Consider the following 13,666-nt stretch of genomic DNA (forward strand, 5'->3'; position numbering starts at 1 on the left):
GTTGCATTAATATGGTCCATAAAAATACTATATGATTATGTGAAATTTGATTTAATTATCAGTTACTTTAACCCTCTGACCTTAATTGAGTTCAATCTCTGACGCGATCAAACAGTAAGTCTCTACTTAGTAATTGAAAAAAAGAGATATTGTCAAGGATTTGAAGTGCCAACAGATCTAGAGCCCTCTATTGGACTTAAAGTATATAAACCACCCAAACTCATCAACAATTGCACCCGTCCTATCTAATTCAATCACAGCTCCTGCAATTTTATCAGTGACTATTATGAAGCCAAACATGCTCGAGTATAACGAGTGTGTCTTTCATACAATCAATACAGGAGGGTAAGGTGTATTTTCTACAGCTACATTTAACAAATTATAAACAAAGAATGTGGGCGCTTAAGATGTACATTCGGCAGGAATCTGGGCGCACAAGGAGAGTGAAAATTTCATGAATTAATTTTGAATATTTTTTCGAATTATAACCCTTATTTGGTCTGTTGGATGTGGAATGAGTGGAAAAATATTTGAAATGCCAAAGGTTTTATCATAATATGGGTCTAAATATAGCAACAAGATGCAATTCATGCAAAATCCTACTTATTTACAACTGTTTTTAAATGATTTTGTTGTCTCTGGGTCTTCTCTCCACAAATTTGAAACGTGTAAAGATAACATATTTGAACATTAAAAATGTCACTTTTTAAAAAAAGATGGAGAAATGACCCAGAGATGACTAATTATGTACTTTTTCAAATCATTTTCTGAAGGATAAAAAACAAAGTCCATTGATATGACAATGTTGTTTCAAACAGTACTTTATAGAGCATATTGACAAGTCTCGCATGGCTCAGTGGTTTCGTCCTGGATTAGTGAATACAAACATTAAGTGTTTTGGGTTCAAATCTATCTGGTGGTCTTTTAAAAAAATAAACTTGTTTGTTTTGAATGTTTGTTAATATAACATGATGTTGAATTATAATATACCGGTATATTTTAATTTGTTGTTATTGATTTCTAGATCTGCTGTATGAACACTATTTTCTTTTCTTATTACTGTTTTTTTTTAGGATATACAGAATATAACTTAATTAAAATATGTTTGCATTAGCATTTCCAACTAGTTATCGGTTTACCTCTCATTGCCTTTTTTTGAAAGCTTGTGGGTTTTTTAATAACCGGAATAGCCATGTACTTCGACTCTTGACATAATATAGTTTTGTTGAAACCTGTACATAGCCTTTCGAGGTTATAGACATTTAAATCCCAATTGATTCGTGTCGAGGATTCCTGCAAACTTACAATCTTGTGCGCTCACTTTCTTTTCAGATGGATGTGGTTCAATTGAGATGTTAGACGTACCGTTTATCATTATTATCATAGGTTGGGAAAAATGCTGTGGTAACAGAGGGGATAGTAGATCCCTGATTCTGTTCTTATAATATGTACAGGTCTGATTCTGTCTTTATCTTATTGGATGGGTAATATTTTCTGATTAGAACTTCTAACTACCAAATATATGCACTTTACACCTTATTTTTTTTTTTGTTTACAAAATAATATACAATAATTTGTGAGAAAAAATGTCAAATTTTGTTTAATTAGCAAAATAAATAGCAATATAACACCAAGTTAACATTTATACATTGGAATCAAACACAATTGTAAAAACACACAGGCAATATGATCAAGTACAATGTATGTAGTACTAATTGTAATAAAAACAACAAAATTGTACTTGCACTACACAGTAAATCATCACAGTCAATATTCTTCAATAATGTATGTAAAAAAAAATATATAGCACAATCCATATGCCAACTTCAATTTAAAAGCGAGACCCCAATTCACTGCTTTAGAAACCAAAGGATTCTCCACGGTGTAGTTTGTAATATCCATCAGAAACCAAAGGATTCTCCACGGTGTAGTTTGTAATATCCATCAGAAACCAAAGGATTCTCCACGGTGTAGTTTGTAATATCCAAACAAGCAGTCAAAAAAGTCAGTGTTTCCTTCAAAATCTTATTTAAGCACATGTAAATAAAACAGTTAAGCATGGCTTTGTTTTTCAGTCTCATCTACTTTATACTTTCCACCAATGCTAATATCCACAATAGACACCTTCATCACGTCTACATTATATTTTGACCTGAACCAACAAAATAAATGCTTAATACAAATGTCTGATATTCATCACTGGTGTACTAGGGTTATGACCCCCTACCCCTTTATACCCAACAGCAATTCATTTATAGCTCTAAAACTTTTAATTTAGTCCAAAAACATCTACAAACAATAATTACAGTAGTTCAATTGAAAACCTAGAGCAATACCTGGTCCAAAGTTCCATCAGGTGGAGATTGAAATTCTCTTTATGCAAACAGTGGCAAATAACAAAACAGCATCATAAAAAAAAAATAGCAACAATGAAGATATCATCATAATGAAGTAAAGATGATTAATAAAATTCCACATTCATTCACTTGGCAATGTATCCGGTATGATCCTCTTGACTAGACAACAAGTTACATTATCACAATTTAAACCCTGAATATTAATTTTTAGATCAGTGCTGACTAAGATGTTCCTTTCTCTCAGATACATGTAGTTTCTGTTCCAGACTGAATGATAAATGTTTTTCTTCATCTTGACGATATGATGTGGAATGGATCAGTGGATTGTGTATTACAAACTGTGGATTGTTGGATCCTGATTTATTAGACAACAGATGTATCATCACCCCCATCCCCACTCTCTGGCCTACAAAAGAAAAGATATCCACACTAGAAACATTTCAGATGGAAAAAATGTAGTTAATAAGATTTTCAATAATAATAAAACAAATGCATTTAATCCTGTATAAATCCTATATAAACAACAGAAGGTTTAATTAGACTATAGCTTGCATCTTAAAATACAAATTACACCCCCCCCCCCTTTTTTTCCCAGTGTCCTCTGATGCAATTTCTTGTATCACATACAGTTACTTTACAAAGACTAACCACAGAGGAGATAGAGACAAAATAAACCTTTATAAAATCACCACAATTTGACAGACCTGGCCTCCTTGGCATTGGACTGGGAGGAGCTGAATTCCACCAGGGGGCCAGAGCTGGATGAAGATGAATCAGAGGATGTGTTGAGATCATTGTTGGCCCCTGATGCACTGTTGTTATCCTTGCTTGCTCCATGTTTATCCACCACCACAGAGGAGAGCCCCACAGTGACCGTTGACCCAGATTTATCCTTTATGTCCTTGACCTGGTCTGGCTTATTTGCCTTCTTTCCAAAATTAAGTGACCAGGGCAATCCTACAGAGAAGAAAAATATTGAAAGAGTTTTCATTGTCAGAAGATTTTGTTACAATGAAATACTGCATATCCCTTTACAATATAAAAGAGCTTGGACTTAATCTTTTGACTGTAAATATGCCATATTCACAGTTATAGTCAAACCATAATATCGGGAGTTCAAATTTTCAGTTTATGGAGAGAGAGAGAGAGAGAGAGCACCTTGATCTTTTTGAGATCCGGTTGCTGCTGCAGGAACTTTATTTTTGGTGATAATCATTCTTTTCTTCCTTCCTCCCTCTTGGTCTGGTGGACTGTTAACAAATCATGAAAATATGTACAATCTTACACATCATTCACTTAATAATCTAGGTATGGCAATTTCTAACCGGTTACTTGGTTGGTACGATTGTAACTGGTTACAAAATCAGTAATTGGTTAATCACATAAACATGTACTATAAAAAGTATGGTTGTGGTAGAAAGTCAAAATTTTTCTGTATGTTTTCTGTGAGTTTTTAAAACTTCAACCACATAAATGTAGTTTATATTACCTGTGTGGAATGGCTGCTGATATCTGTAGCTGGGACTGGAAACAGCGAGGTGATGGAATGTCATCCAAGGATATGTCTGACAAAGTCTCTTGTTCAAGAGAGGCACTGGTAAGATCAAGGGCCACAACTCCATCTGTCGAAAAATTACATTATATATTTATTTGCAATACAATATCCAATTAAGTGAATGTTACATGTTTGAGCTTAGTTTGAGACTGGGAAGAAAACGTAAAATGTGCTTGATACCTAGATCTGTTGATGGAATATTTGCAATTTTCTTTTCTTTTTCTTTCTTAAACTTGCTTCCAGAGTCATTTTTGGACAAATCAAGTGATGGAATTTGCACTTTTTCTTTCTTCTCTGCAATAAAAGTTCAAAGAATTGTTCATGATTGAGCACACTGAATCAGATGAATACACATAAATAACTCCAACTTATACAAAGGTCCTTTTTATCTAAACGTAATCTTTTAATACTTTAAATCATCATCAAAATCAACAGATTTACAAGGGCTGCAACCATAAAACACAAATCTAAAACCACTAAAATAAATGTTCATATACCGTATTTTTCCAACGATTAGTCGGTATTTTTTTTCTCTGAAGCAGAGCACCCGACTAATCGTCTTGATCGACTTGTCTAAGGCTTGAGGTCAGAAAATTGTTAAAAATAGTATTAAAATTCTTGGTTTTAATCATCTTGAGTTGTCTGTGTAATTGAAAATTACTTTGTTGAATTCATTGTTCATTTTTAAAAATTATCATTTTCACTCATCTGTTAACACTAGAATACATAATAGTATCAATTATTTAAAAATAGTACATTGTCTTTAGTCAATTAAAAATTTTACCATTCCGTTTTTATAAACACATGGTCACATGGTTCCATATATCACTAGTGGGAAGATAACACTGTGCAGTAAAATCAAAACCAAATTTGAATGGAAAAAATTATTGCAGCAGGTCCGGGGAATGTTTTTAAGTTTTATTTTTTTTATTAGTAAAGAGTTGTTAGTGGAAAGTATAAATAAGAATTATTTTATGGTCAAATTCAATCGACAATTAATACTATTGTATTACTTCGGTAGGCTGACCGGTTGTGCCATTTTTTAAAAATAATAATCTTGCCCTAAGGCTGAGATCTATACGGCAATTTCACTCCCTGTATATATAAAAAGTACCATTATAAGAGTGACTATAGTTCATTGATTAAATATTGTCCAATTCTTTGATTATTGTTAGATAAAATTTTTAGGAAACGTATGTATGTCGTATATCATCATTATGAAGTCGTACAAATGATCGGTCTATTTCTAACAGTGTCTATATAAAACAATAACGTGTGACTGCATTACTGGATACAAAGTAAACAAGTTTCATCAAATCATAGTAATTTGCTAAGCTTTCTGCACTTGAAATTCCTCTTTAAAGTCCGACACAAGACAGGTGCATGCCTCTGACACTGTAAATTGTTAAACAAACATTGACCACGCGCCGAGTCAACAGGTGGCTGGTTACGTAATGACGAATACACTGGCGATGGTCAGAGTGGGTGATTATTTTAATACATGGGAATAAAATGTTTCTGTCAAAGTAAGGTTAGTTTTGCACATCACGCGATATCGGGAATTGTTTACAATGCCAGCGACTTTGTAGATGTTGCGGGTATTTGAAAATACGATGCATAAGTATAAAGTGTAATTGTTTAAATGTTAATCATTAATAATAATTGGTAGTAATATCGGGGACATCATGGCATCATACACTGATAGTGTTACTGCAGTTTTATAGTGATAAGATTGACAACACGTCTGCATCGGCGTGTTGTAGGATTTTGTTAAAATTTTGGCTAAAAATGAGCAATTTGACTAGTTGTCTGCATCGACGATTCGTCGGGAAAATGTGGTACTAGCACTAACCTCTATGATCAGATTTCACCATGGCACGAGCCTCAGTCTCACTTGTCACTGCGCTGTTTGCCGCGGCCAGGGTACAAGCTGCTAGCTCAGTAAACCGCTGGTGGATGTGTTCCAGCATAAAGTCTGTGGTAGGGGGCGGGGCAGGCTTACTGGCAGTGGTGGGTTTGGCTGGGATAGCTGGCTTGTTGGGAGGGGGCTTGGGCTTGGTGTCCTTTTTGGACTCCCTGGAATCCTTGCTGTTATTGCTGGCACTACTACTAGTGGATTTGGTATATTTTAGAACGCTGTCTAGCCAATCGGAACTGAGGCTATCATCTGAACCATCTGTAATTAACAAGGAGGTATCTAAAATTATTTGTAAAACATTATTAATAGTACAAAATATTTTATCTATCATACTTCAAAATTTGAAGTAACATATTATTACAGTACAGAATGGAGTAATTAATGTTTAATAATGGATAATAAAATTCTGACATCAGGTGATAGCATGTGATGTTTCTTAAATGTCAGATTTTAAAGATTCTCTGGTTTATATTTATATTTATTTTACCATTTCCCACATTCCAAGTGTTGTCATATTTAGAGTGTTCCTGTAAAAACTGCATCAGAACTGCCTCATCATCTACAACACTGGAAAGAGAAAAAGTATTCTGCAATCTCATTTAGCACCTCAATATATTTCATGTACCCTTTTGAGATTTTTCTCAAATATTGTTGTGAAAACTTTGCTGTAAGAAAATGCAGACAGAAAGATACTGAAGCACAAGAAGTCTGCCCCCCTACACACCTGTTGTCCGTTATGTTAGGGATGGTGGGGGTGTAGCTGTGGGCGCCCAGTCTGTCCAGGTTGTTCTCCTCACAGTTATTCTCCACATCATTGTCAACAGACCTGTCAATGTCAAAACAAGGGAACGAGACTTAGAAACTACTCAATGATGAATGGGCCTGTAAGCTATCCCTGCAAGTCATCTTGAAGAATCAGAAGCAAAATGTTACTACATGTACTTTCGTTCAAATTAAGAAAAAAGGTCAATATTCTTTGGTTTGCACAGCCCTCTTCAAGCAGTCTATGGATAATGAAGTTACAGTCTATGGATAATGAAGTTAAATGACACAATTATTGCTCTTTATAAAACTGTTGATTATAGAAGTCCAACCGATAATGGAACTTACATTGTTTCCTCGTCAATGTCGTTTTCATCATTGTTTTCTGTGGTTCCTGGCTCCTGGTCATGTTCACAGTCCTCAATGTCATACTGACTGATCTCCTGCTCAATCACAATTCAATTCATAGTTATTCAAGTACAAAATTAAATATGTAAAAACTTGTAGAAACATGTTAAATCTTCAAATATTTTTGACAGAATATTTGTACTTTCAATAAAGGAAGTTACTTTGTATTGATATTTAGGAATAGAGTTCTCCAACAAGTATTCATTGTTACAATGAATATACAGGTGACACTCGATGGCTCAAACTTCGATCTCTCGAAGTTCTTGATCTCTGGAAGTGAGCTCACGGTCCCGATTTTTTTCTCTATATAACTAAGCAAATTTACTCTTGATCTCTCGAACTCCGATCTCTCGAAGTTCTTGATTTCTCGAAGTAAAACTTGGGTCCCGTTATACATATTTCATTGCTTTTCACTATTGATAACTCGAAGTGGTTGCTGTGTACACACGCGGCTGATCAAGCATAAAATTATAGCGCCACGTGGACCTTACCCGGATGGTCGAGTGAACTCCTGGGGGCTGGCGTGGTAGTGTTAATTGATTGATTACGTAAGTGACACTACCCTTTGCTTCCTTCAAAGGGTAGATAGGTAATTTGTGACTGATCTATTAATTTCAACGACTTGTGAAAGTTACAAGAAACCCGCTCTCTATTTAAAATATTCCATGATTAAAATAACATAATATACTAAAATGTTTTTTAACGTGAAAAAAACCCCACTTACTAACCACACAAGTAAGTTCTGTATTGTTTAAACTAAAGTAATGTAGCAGAAAATACAAATAAAATCATCATTATCATGTTAGACTATCCTTCCATGTTATAAATATAAACTTCCGGCTACTATAATTATAGAACCAAATTGACCGGAACAAAAAATTTCCGGATTTTTTTTAGACTTTCGATCTCTCAAACTCTTGATCTCTCGAAGTTTAAGCATGGTCCCTTGAAGTTCGAGTTATCGAGATTCACCTGTATTCATTGTTTACAATGGAAATACTCTTACATCCATGGAGTCAGCTGTGGAGCTGTCATCCTTCACTATATGGTCCTCCTCACACAACTCGATCTCGATCTCTGAGCCTGAGTTTGGATGGATTGGTTTGGGGTACAGAATGGAATGTTGGGCAAGAGCTCCGTCACCACTGCCCTGGGGATCCATCAGGGGAAGGGGCGATTCTGTACAGGAAAAAATCACATGTATCACTTATTGAAATTCAAGTTAACAGGCAAAAACAATATCATTCAACTGATGAAGAGCAACGGATTTGAATGGAGGACTGAGATGCCTGTACAGGTATTATTAGAAATTAAGTTTTGTACATGTACAGTAAGTAATGACATACCAGCTGATGCACCACCCTTTTTGCCAGAGCCTTTGTTTCTGGACATCTCCAGCAGCAGTAATCTCTACAAAACCAAACATCAGCATTAACTACCATCAACAAACTTATATTTATATTAAACCAATCTGAATATTTGACATTAATATAAAGATCAAACATACATAGATAACTGTACAACCCAAAAAGTAAATCTATGTCAGACTGCAAAAACATTCTTATTACGTACACCTTTTTTGATATCGATTGATGAATTGCATGTGAGATATATTATCTCGGTGTGATCAGTGATTAGATTAATGGGATTAGAAGGAGTTTTCTACAAGATATCATTTCCCTTGGAGATTAGTGATGTAATTGATGAGTTGAGTATAAATTACATTAGTTTTGTGAAATCAGTGAATGAAATACACGTATAGTTCCTCTGTGAGATTAGTGTATGAAATTAGTGAGATAAGTATATGAGATATACATGTATTACCTCTGTGAGATCAGTGTGTGAGATGTATATTCATTTTGAGTTCAGTGAATGAGATACATTACCTCTGTGAGATCAGTCTATGAGATAAATTTACCTCTTTGAGATCCGTGATCTGATTAATTAGTTGTGTATGAGTTGACTCCAGCTGATTGATGTACCACTGTTGATCTCGACACTTCTGGTAAAAGGTTGGGGGTCGAACCTGGAACCTCAGAATCAGTGTGTCGGTGTCTGTATCCAGATAACCCTCGCTAGCTAGAAGATCCAGGCGGAAAAATCTGTTGTATCCCCAGCACTCTCCTACTTCAAAATCTGAAGCGAATTCTCTGACTATGTTTTTTGTGTAGTCTCTGGAGGCTTGATGAACCATCTCTACTCTGTATTCGTATCTGGAAAATATCAAACAACATATGTATTCAATATGCTAGCAGCAAACAGTAAAATATGAATTACCTTGTGGTATATTCATAAGAAAGAAATGGTATATTCTTTGATACAGGAATGTTTATTTTCTGTTTCTTACTTTGAATTTTCAGAGAGTCCTACAGACAGCTCTAGAAATACTGACAGGTAATTCCCTCTGACAACTCCATTGCCATCCTACAAAATAACAGACAGGACATGTGATAAGAAGGAAATATATGCAATATATGCCATACAAGTTAATGCAAATGTCTCTCAGTTCTTCGCTACATGTCAAACTTAAAGTTAAAATGTTTGAAAAATGTGTAAATTTTGCACATTTTATATTTTGAGACTTAATACATGAAGAGGACAGAATCATGTATTGTGTAAAGAATTGACATTGTTGAGCATTAAAAAATGCACCCTAGACCTTAAACTGCTTTGGTATAAAGACTTCATACTGATTTGCATGATAGACTTTGAACCAACTTGCAGAACAGACTTTATACCAACTTCAAGGCAACATGTGTATTAACATAGGATAAAATTTATCCTGATTTACAGGATGGATTTAGTAATGACTTACAGGATAGACTTTAAGTCGCCAGCTGAGGCCTGATACATGCAATGGCTGGCTGTACACAGGGTCTGCTCGTTGTTGTAACACACTGAAGTTCTTCATTACAAATGTACTGGTGTCATACTGAGGGACAATTTCACTGAAAGATAATAAAAAGACTGTTTTACTATATAAACATAAGATAACTCTGTTTTTAAGAGTTTCTCTTTTTCATTTTTCCCGGAAGCACGATTGATCCTCAAAACATTCCTCAAATTTAAGATACAGTCACTCACTACAATTTAAAATGTTACAATTTTGCAAATTTATTTTTTTCATTTCTGATATTCTAACTTCAAACAAGTTTAAAACATCAAAAGATAAACGTTTTAGTAAAAAATGTTTGCTGACATGCAACATCTGCACACAAACCTAGTAAAATCGGCAGGAACAGGGGCAGTGACAAAGGAGGCCATAGGTTTACAGTGGAACTGTTTGAACATCTGTAGAAGCTCTGTGCTCTGGCTGATCAGATCGTTTTTTCCGCTGTTCATCAGTTTCTGGTTCATCTTCTGAATCAGGGTCTCCAGCTTTTCTGTGTCCTGGGTCACCTGACCTCTTTGACCTAGTTATGAACAAATCAAAATTCATGAACACTACAATACAGAATTTAAATAAAGAGAAATAAAAACATTAAAATAAAATTATCACGTGTATTTAACAACCCAATACCAAAGTTCAATACATAAAGATAACCAATGAAAGAAAGTCCTGAACTTTTCATTTTGTTTGTAAAATGACAAGAATGCAGCAATATTGTAAACATCTGCAAGATTTGAGAACTATTTGGCTGAAAATCATTTACAGACTGCTGTAAAAGTATATTTTTGGTGACTTGCCCATCAATGTCAGAAGTTTGGACTTGAGTTGTGTCTCTAGTCGTGCTATCATTAATTCTACTGCATTTCTGATTTCACGGACTCTCTCATCTTTGGCAGTTTTTACTCCTTCTATGTTGCGTTCCTGTTATCAAAAAAATAAACACTGTATTAGATAAACTTGTAAATGAGAGACAAGCAATTATATCAACAACAATTATAATAGATTTGAGGTACACATAATTTGCAAATCTTATGGACCCTGTGTGGTTTACATTAGGAAATGATTTAAAGAAAATCCAATGCAAATAAAAGTAAGTCTCAATCTCCACCTACCACATCTTGCACAAGGCTGATGAGTTCTACATGGCGACGCTTCAGCTGATTCAGTTCCTCTGTGATTTTCTTCACATGTTCATTATACACATCGTCCAGTGGCTTAAATGTGTGGCCAGAGTGCTGTAATACAAATGCAAACTCATTGTACATTACACTCTTATGGCAACCTAGAGCTATTGAACATATATCTGTATTTCTTGCTTTTGTAAGTATATCCCAAAGGTGTGACTTACTGTCCCACCCCATAGAGCACACTGGTGACAGATACACTGTTTACAGGTCCAGCAGTACACACTCAGCTTCTCTTGGTGGTCCTCACACCTACAGAACAAAACATATCCAATGACCATTGGTACATTAATTGTACTATTAAATTTTGGCTGCCTCACTTAATCTCTCTTGTGAATAATGTAATACACTTCATCTGTGGCCAGTCTTATATCTATGTATGTTGACTAGTTAACCTGAGGTTCAACTATCTGAATTTTCTTGTACTGGTGAAAAATTCATGCCATACTCTGACTGTTTTATTTACAATTTCATGAATAAAAATAAAAACAAATGGCATGAATGCTGACATATTTATACACAGCAGCAATTTTCCATAACGCAATCTTTCATACATCCAAACGCTAAAGAATTGCTCTTTCTCACTGGTGGCATGCATGAAGAAAATGAATACAGGTCTTATTAATGAAACTAAGGAGACTACCATGAATTGACCATGTGTAAAAGCTAAACAAGCCATGAATTTCATATGATCACAATCTTACACACTACGACAAAGTGTGATTTGAAGGGAAACAGAATTCAATTAATTACTTAAATTTGTTTCTTTTAGAAAAAATCTAACTAGCTTATACTAAAGCAGATCTAGAACTTTAAATTACTTTTCACAACATGAATAATGATGGGTCATAAATTGATTCTTATTAATATTTCATGCATCACTATCAACACATATACAGTCAGTATAACACATCCACATTTTATGACAGTGTTATTGACATACTTGTCTTTATCCAAGTCCTCTTTCTTTGGGGTGGGGGTACAGTCTTTTAAAGTATCCAGCTGGTTTGTGACCTCTTCTGCCCAGCGACAGTTCACCAGCTCATGGATATGGAGAGATGCTCTATCAAACAAGAATCAAACATTCATTTATTCATAAGGCCAAACAGAAAAATGAGTATCTACATGTAGTTTTTGAGACCAAATGTTAAAATATAATAGACAGGCAGGTGTTTTGTTTCTATTTTTATTAGCAACTCCTCTTTTTTTTTAAACATAAAGTTGACTAATCATGTATTCTTACTGTAATGCATGAAAACTGAAAGACTTTATATGTCTAGTTTGTAGTTACTGCAGAACTTAAAATTTAAAAAGATTACAATTTACTTAGTCATACTTTAATAGATAGTTAAATACAAAAGGATTTCTGCCCTGCTTTGTCCTACCTTGGCAAGTCTGTTCTCTTGAAAAATGTATTTTTTTATACTTTAATAAGTTTATGTAATAATGAGACACAGAACAATAACTCAAGGGTTCTTAACCCCTCTTTCAAAAATATTTGAAAGAATTATGTTTGTTTATAATGCACATTACAATATTACCTGCAGTGTGGACATTGTGATCTTTGTTCAGTTAGCCATCTCTGTAAAAATGAAATTTTATATTTCAATAACTTCTCATCCTTTTAGCAGACCAGCTAAAATTTAAAGACAGACCTTGAAGAGTCTAAATGTGCTATGTTCCTGTTTCTGTCAGTTAAATTGATTTTTTTAAATTAAAGATACACATAACTATTTGTTAAATGTCCTACCAAAATGCATAGATTCTTTTATATACATTAAAAAAAAACAACTAAGGAAAAGCTAAAAACAAATAATGTTATCAAAAGCAATCATGATCAAAGGAAGGATAAGTAATCCAATGCAATTGATTACCTTTAAAAATTGATGTAATAAGCTTGTGATTAATTACTTTAAAAATCCAAAGTAATTGTAACTCAATCAATAACTTTAAAAAGTAATCAACCTATTCCCTGGTTCGTGTATTCATTAAGAAAAAAATTATGGAAACCATTAGGCATTACATGGAACAGACCATAAGCAAATGTGACGGAAATAGGAACATGTGAGAGACTTACCGACTACACAGTAATTTTAATCAGCCAAACTAATAACTTATGTAAATCAAAATTGAAAAATGAATTTAATGTGCAAAATGATATTTTTTTACCCTAATACATAGAAAACAGCAGAGTTTGGAACAATGTGGACACAAGCGAGCATCCCTCAACTTCTCCATACATATGAAGCACCGGAACACTTCTGCCAGGCTCTACAAATATGAAACAAATAACTTCTCAACAGTCTGTAAGATGATATATATATATTATTTTTTTATCATTTAATAAAAGTAATAGCTGATGAGTCAACTTTCACTGCCTGAGATTCATAAATTGGGACTCAAACAGATTTATGTTTCACAAAATAAACTCGTATTACCTCCATTGTAGAGTCCTCTAGTCGTCTACTGTCTTGTTTTCCTCCAGATGCCATCCTCACGTGTAATCCATTGTTGTCAACAAAACATCATTGTGTTATGGTGAGCAATCGTCGACTGTGCAAGAACTTGTTAACAGTGGAAAGGTCAAGGCCA

General features: G+C 34.3%; 1 protein-coding gene across 1 annotated transcript; it reads right to left on the minus strand.

The window, feature by feature from the left end:
• Window positions 1-1,582: 1,582 nt before the first annotated feature.
• Window positions 1,583-13,654, minus strand: LOC128187073 (E3 ubiquitin-protein ligase TRIM37-like). Its single transcript, XM_052857165.1, has 22 exons — window positions 13,513-13,654; window positions 13,244-13,345; window positions 12,616-12,656; window positions 12,018-12,137; window positions 11,239-11,326; window positions 11,003-11,125; window positions 10,688-10,811; window positions 10,221-10,413; window positions 9,816-9,948; window positions 9,348-9,424; window positions 8,919-9,213; window positions 8,347-8,410; window positions 8,007-8,179; window positions 6,941-7,035; window positions 6,555-6,656; window positions 6,318-6,397; window positions 5,765-6,088; window positions 4,093-4,206; window positions 3,847-3,979; window positions 3,516-3,607; window positions 3,062-3,314; window positions 1,583-2,763 (listed from the first exon to the last, which is right to left on the minus strand). The coding sequence occupies exons 1-22, from the start codon at window positions 13,564-13,566 to the stop codon at window positions 2,721-2,723; spliced, it is 2,823 nt and encodes a 940-aa protein (XP_052713125.1). The 5' UTR covers window positions 13,567-13,654; the 3' UTR covers window positions 1,583-2,720.
• Window positions 13,655-13,666: the final 12 nt, after the last annotated feature.

Source organism: Crassostrea angulata, chromosome 6, assembly GCF_025612915.1.
Source record: "Crassostrea angulata isolate pt1a10 chromosome 6, ASM2561291v2, whole genome shotgun sequence".
Classification (NCBI taxonomy): Eukaryota; Metazoa; Mollusca; class Bivalvia; order Ostreida; family Ostreidae; genus Magallana; species Magallana angulata.

What these genes read in the sequence shown, in the direction of transcription:
- LOC128187073 (XM_052857165.1), bottom strand. Translation starts at nt 13,566, where the DNA reads ATGGCATCTGGAGGAAAACAAGACAGTAGACGACTAGAGGACTCTACA. An exon ending in AGATCACGGATCTCAAAGAG is followed by an intron (nt 8,411 to 8,918) that starts GTAAATTTATCT and finishes TTGGTTTTGTAG; the next exon opens with AGATTACTGCTGCTGGAGAT. An exon ending in AAAGGGTGGTGCATCAGCTG is followed by an intron (nt 8,180 to 8,346) that starts GTATGTCATTAC and finishes TTTCCTGTACAG; the next exon opens with AATCGCCCCTTCCCCTGATG.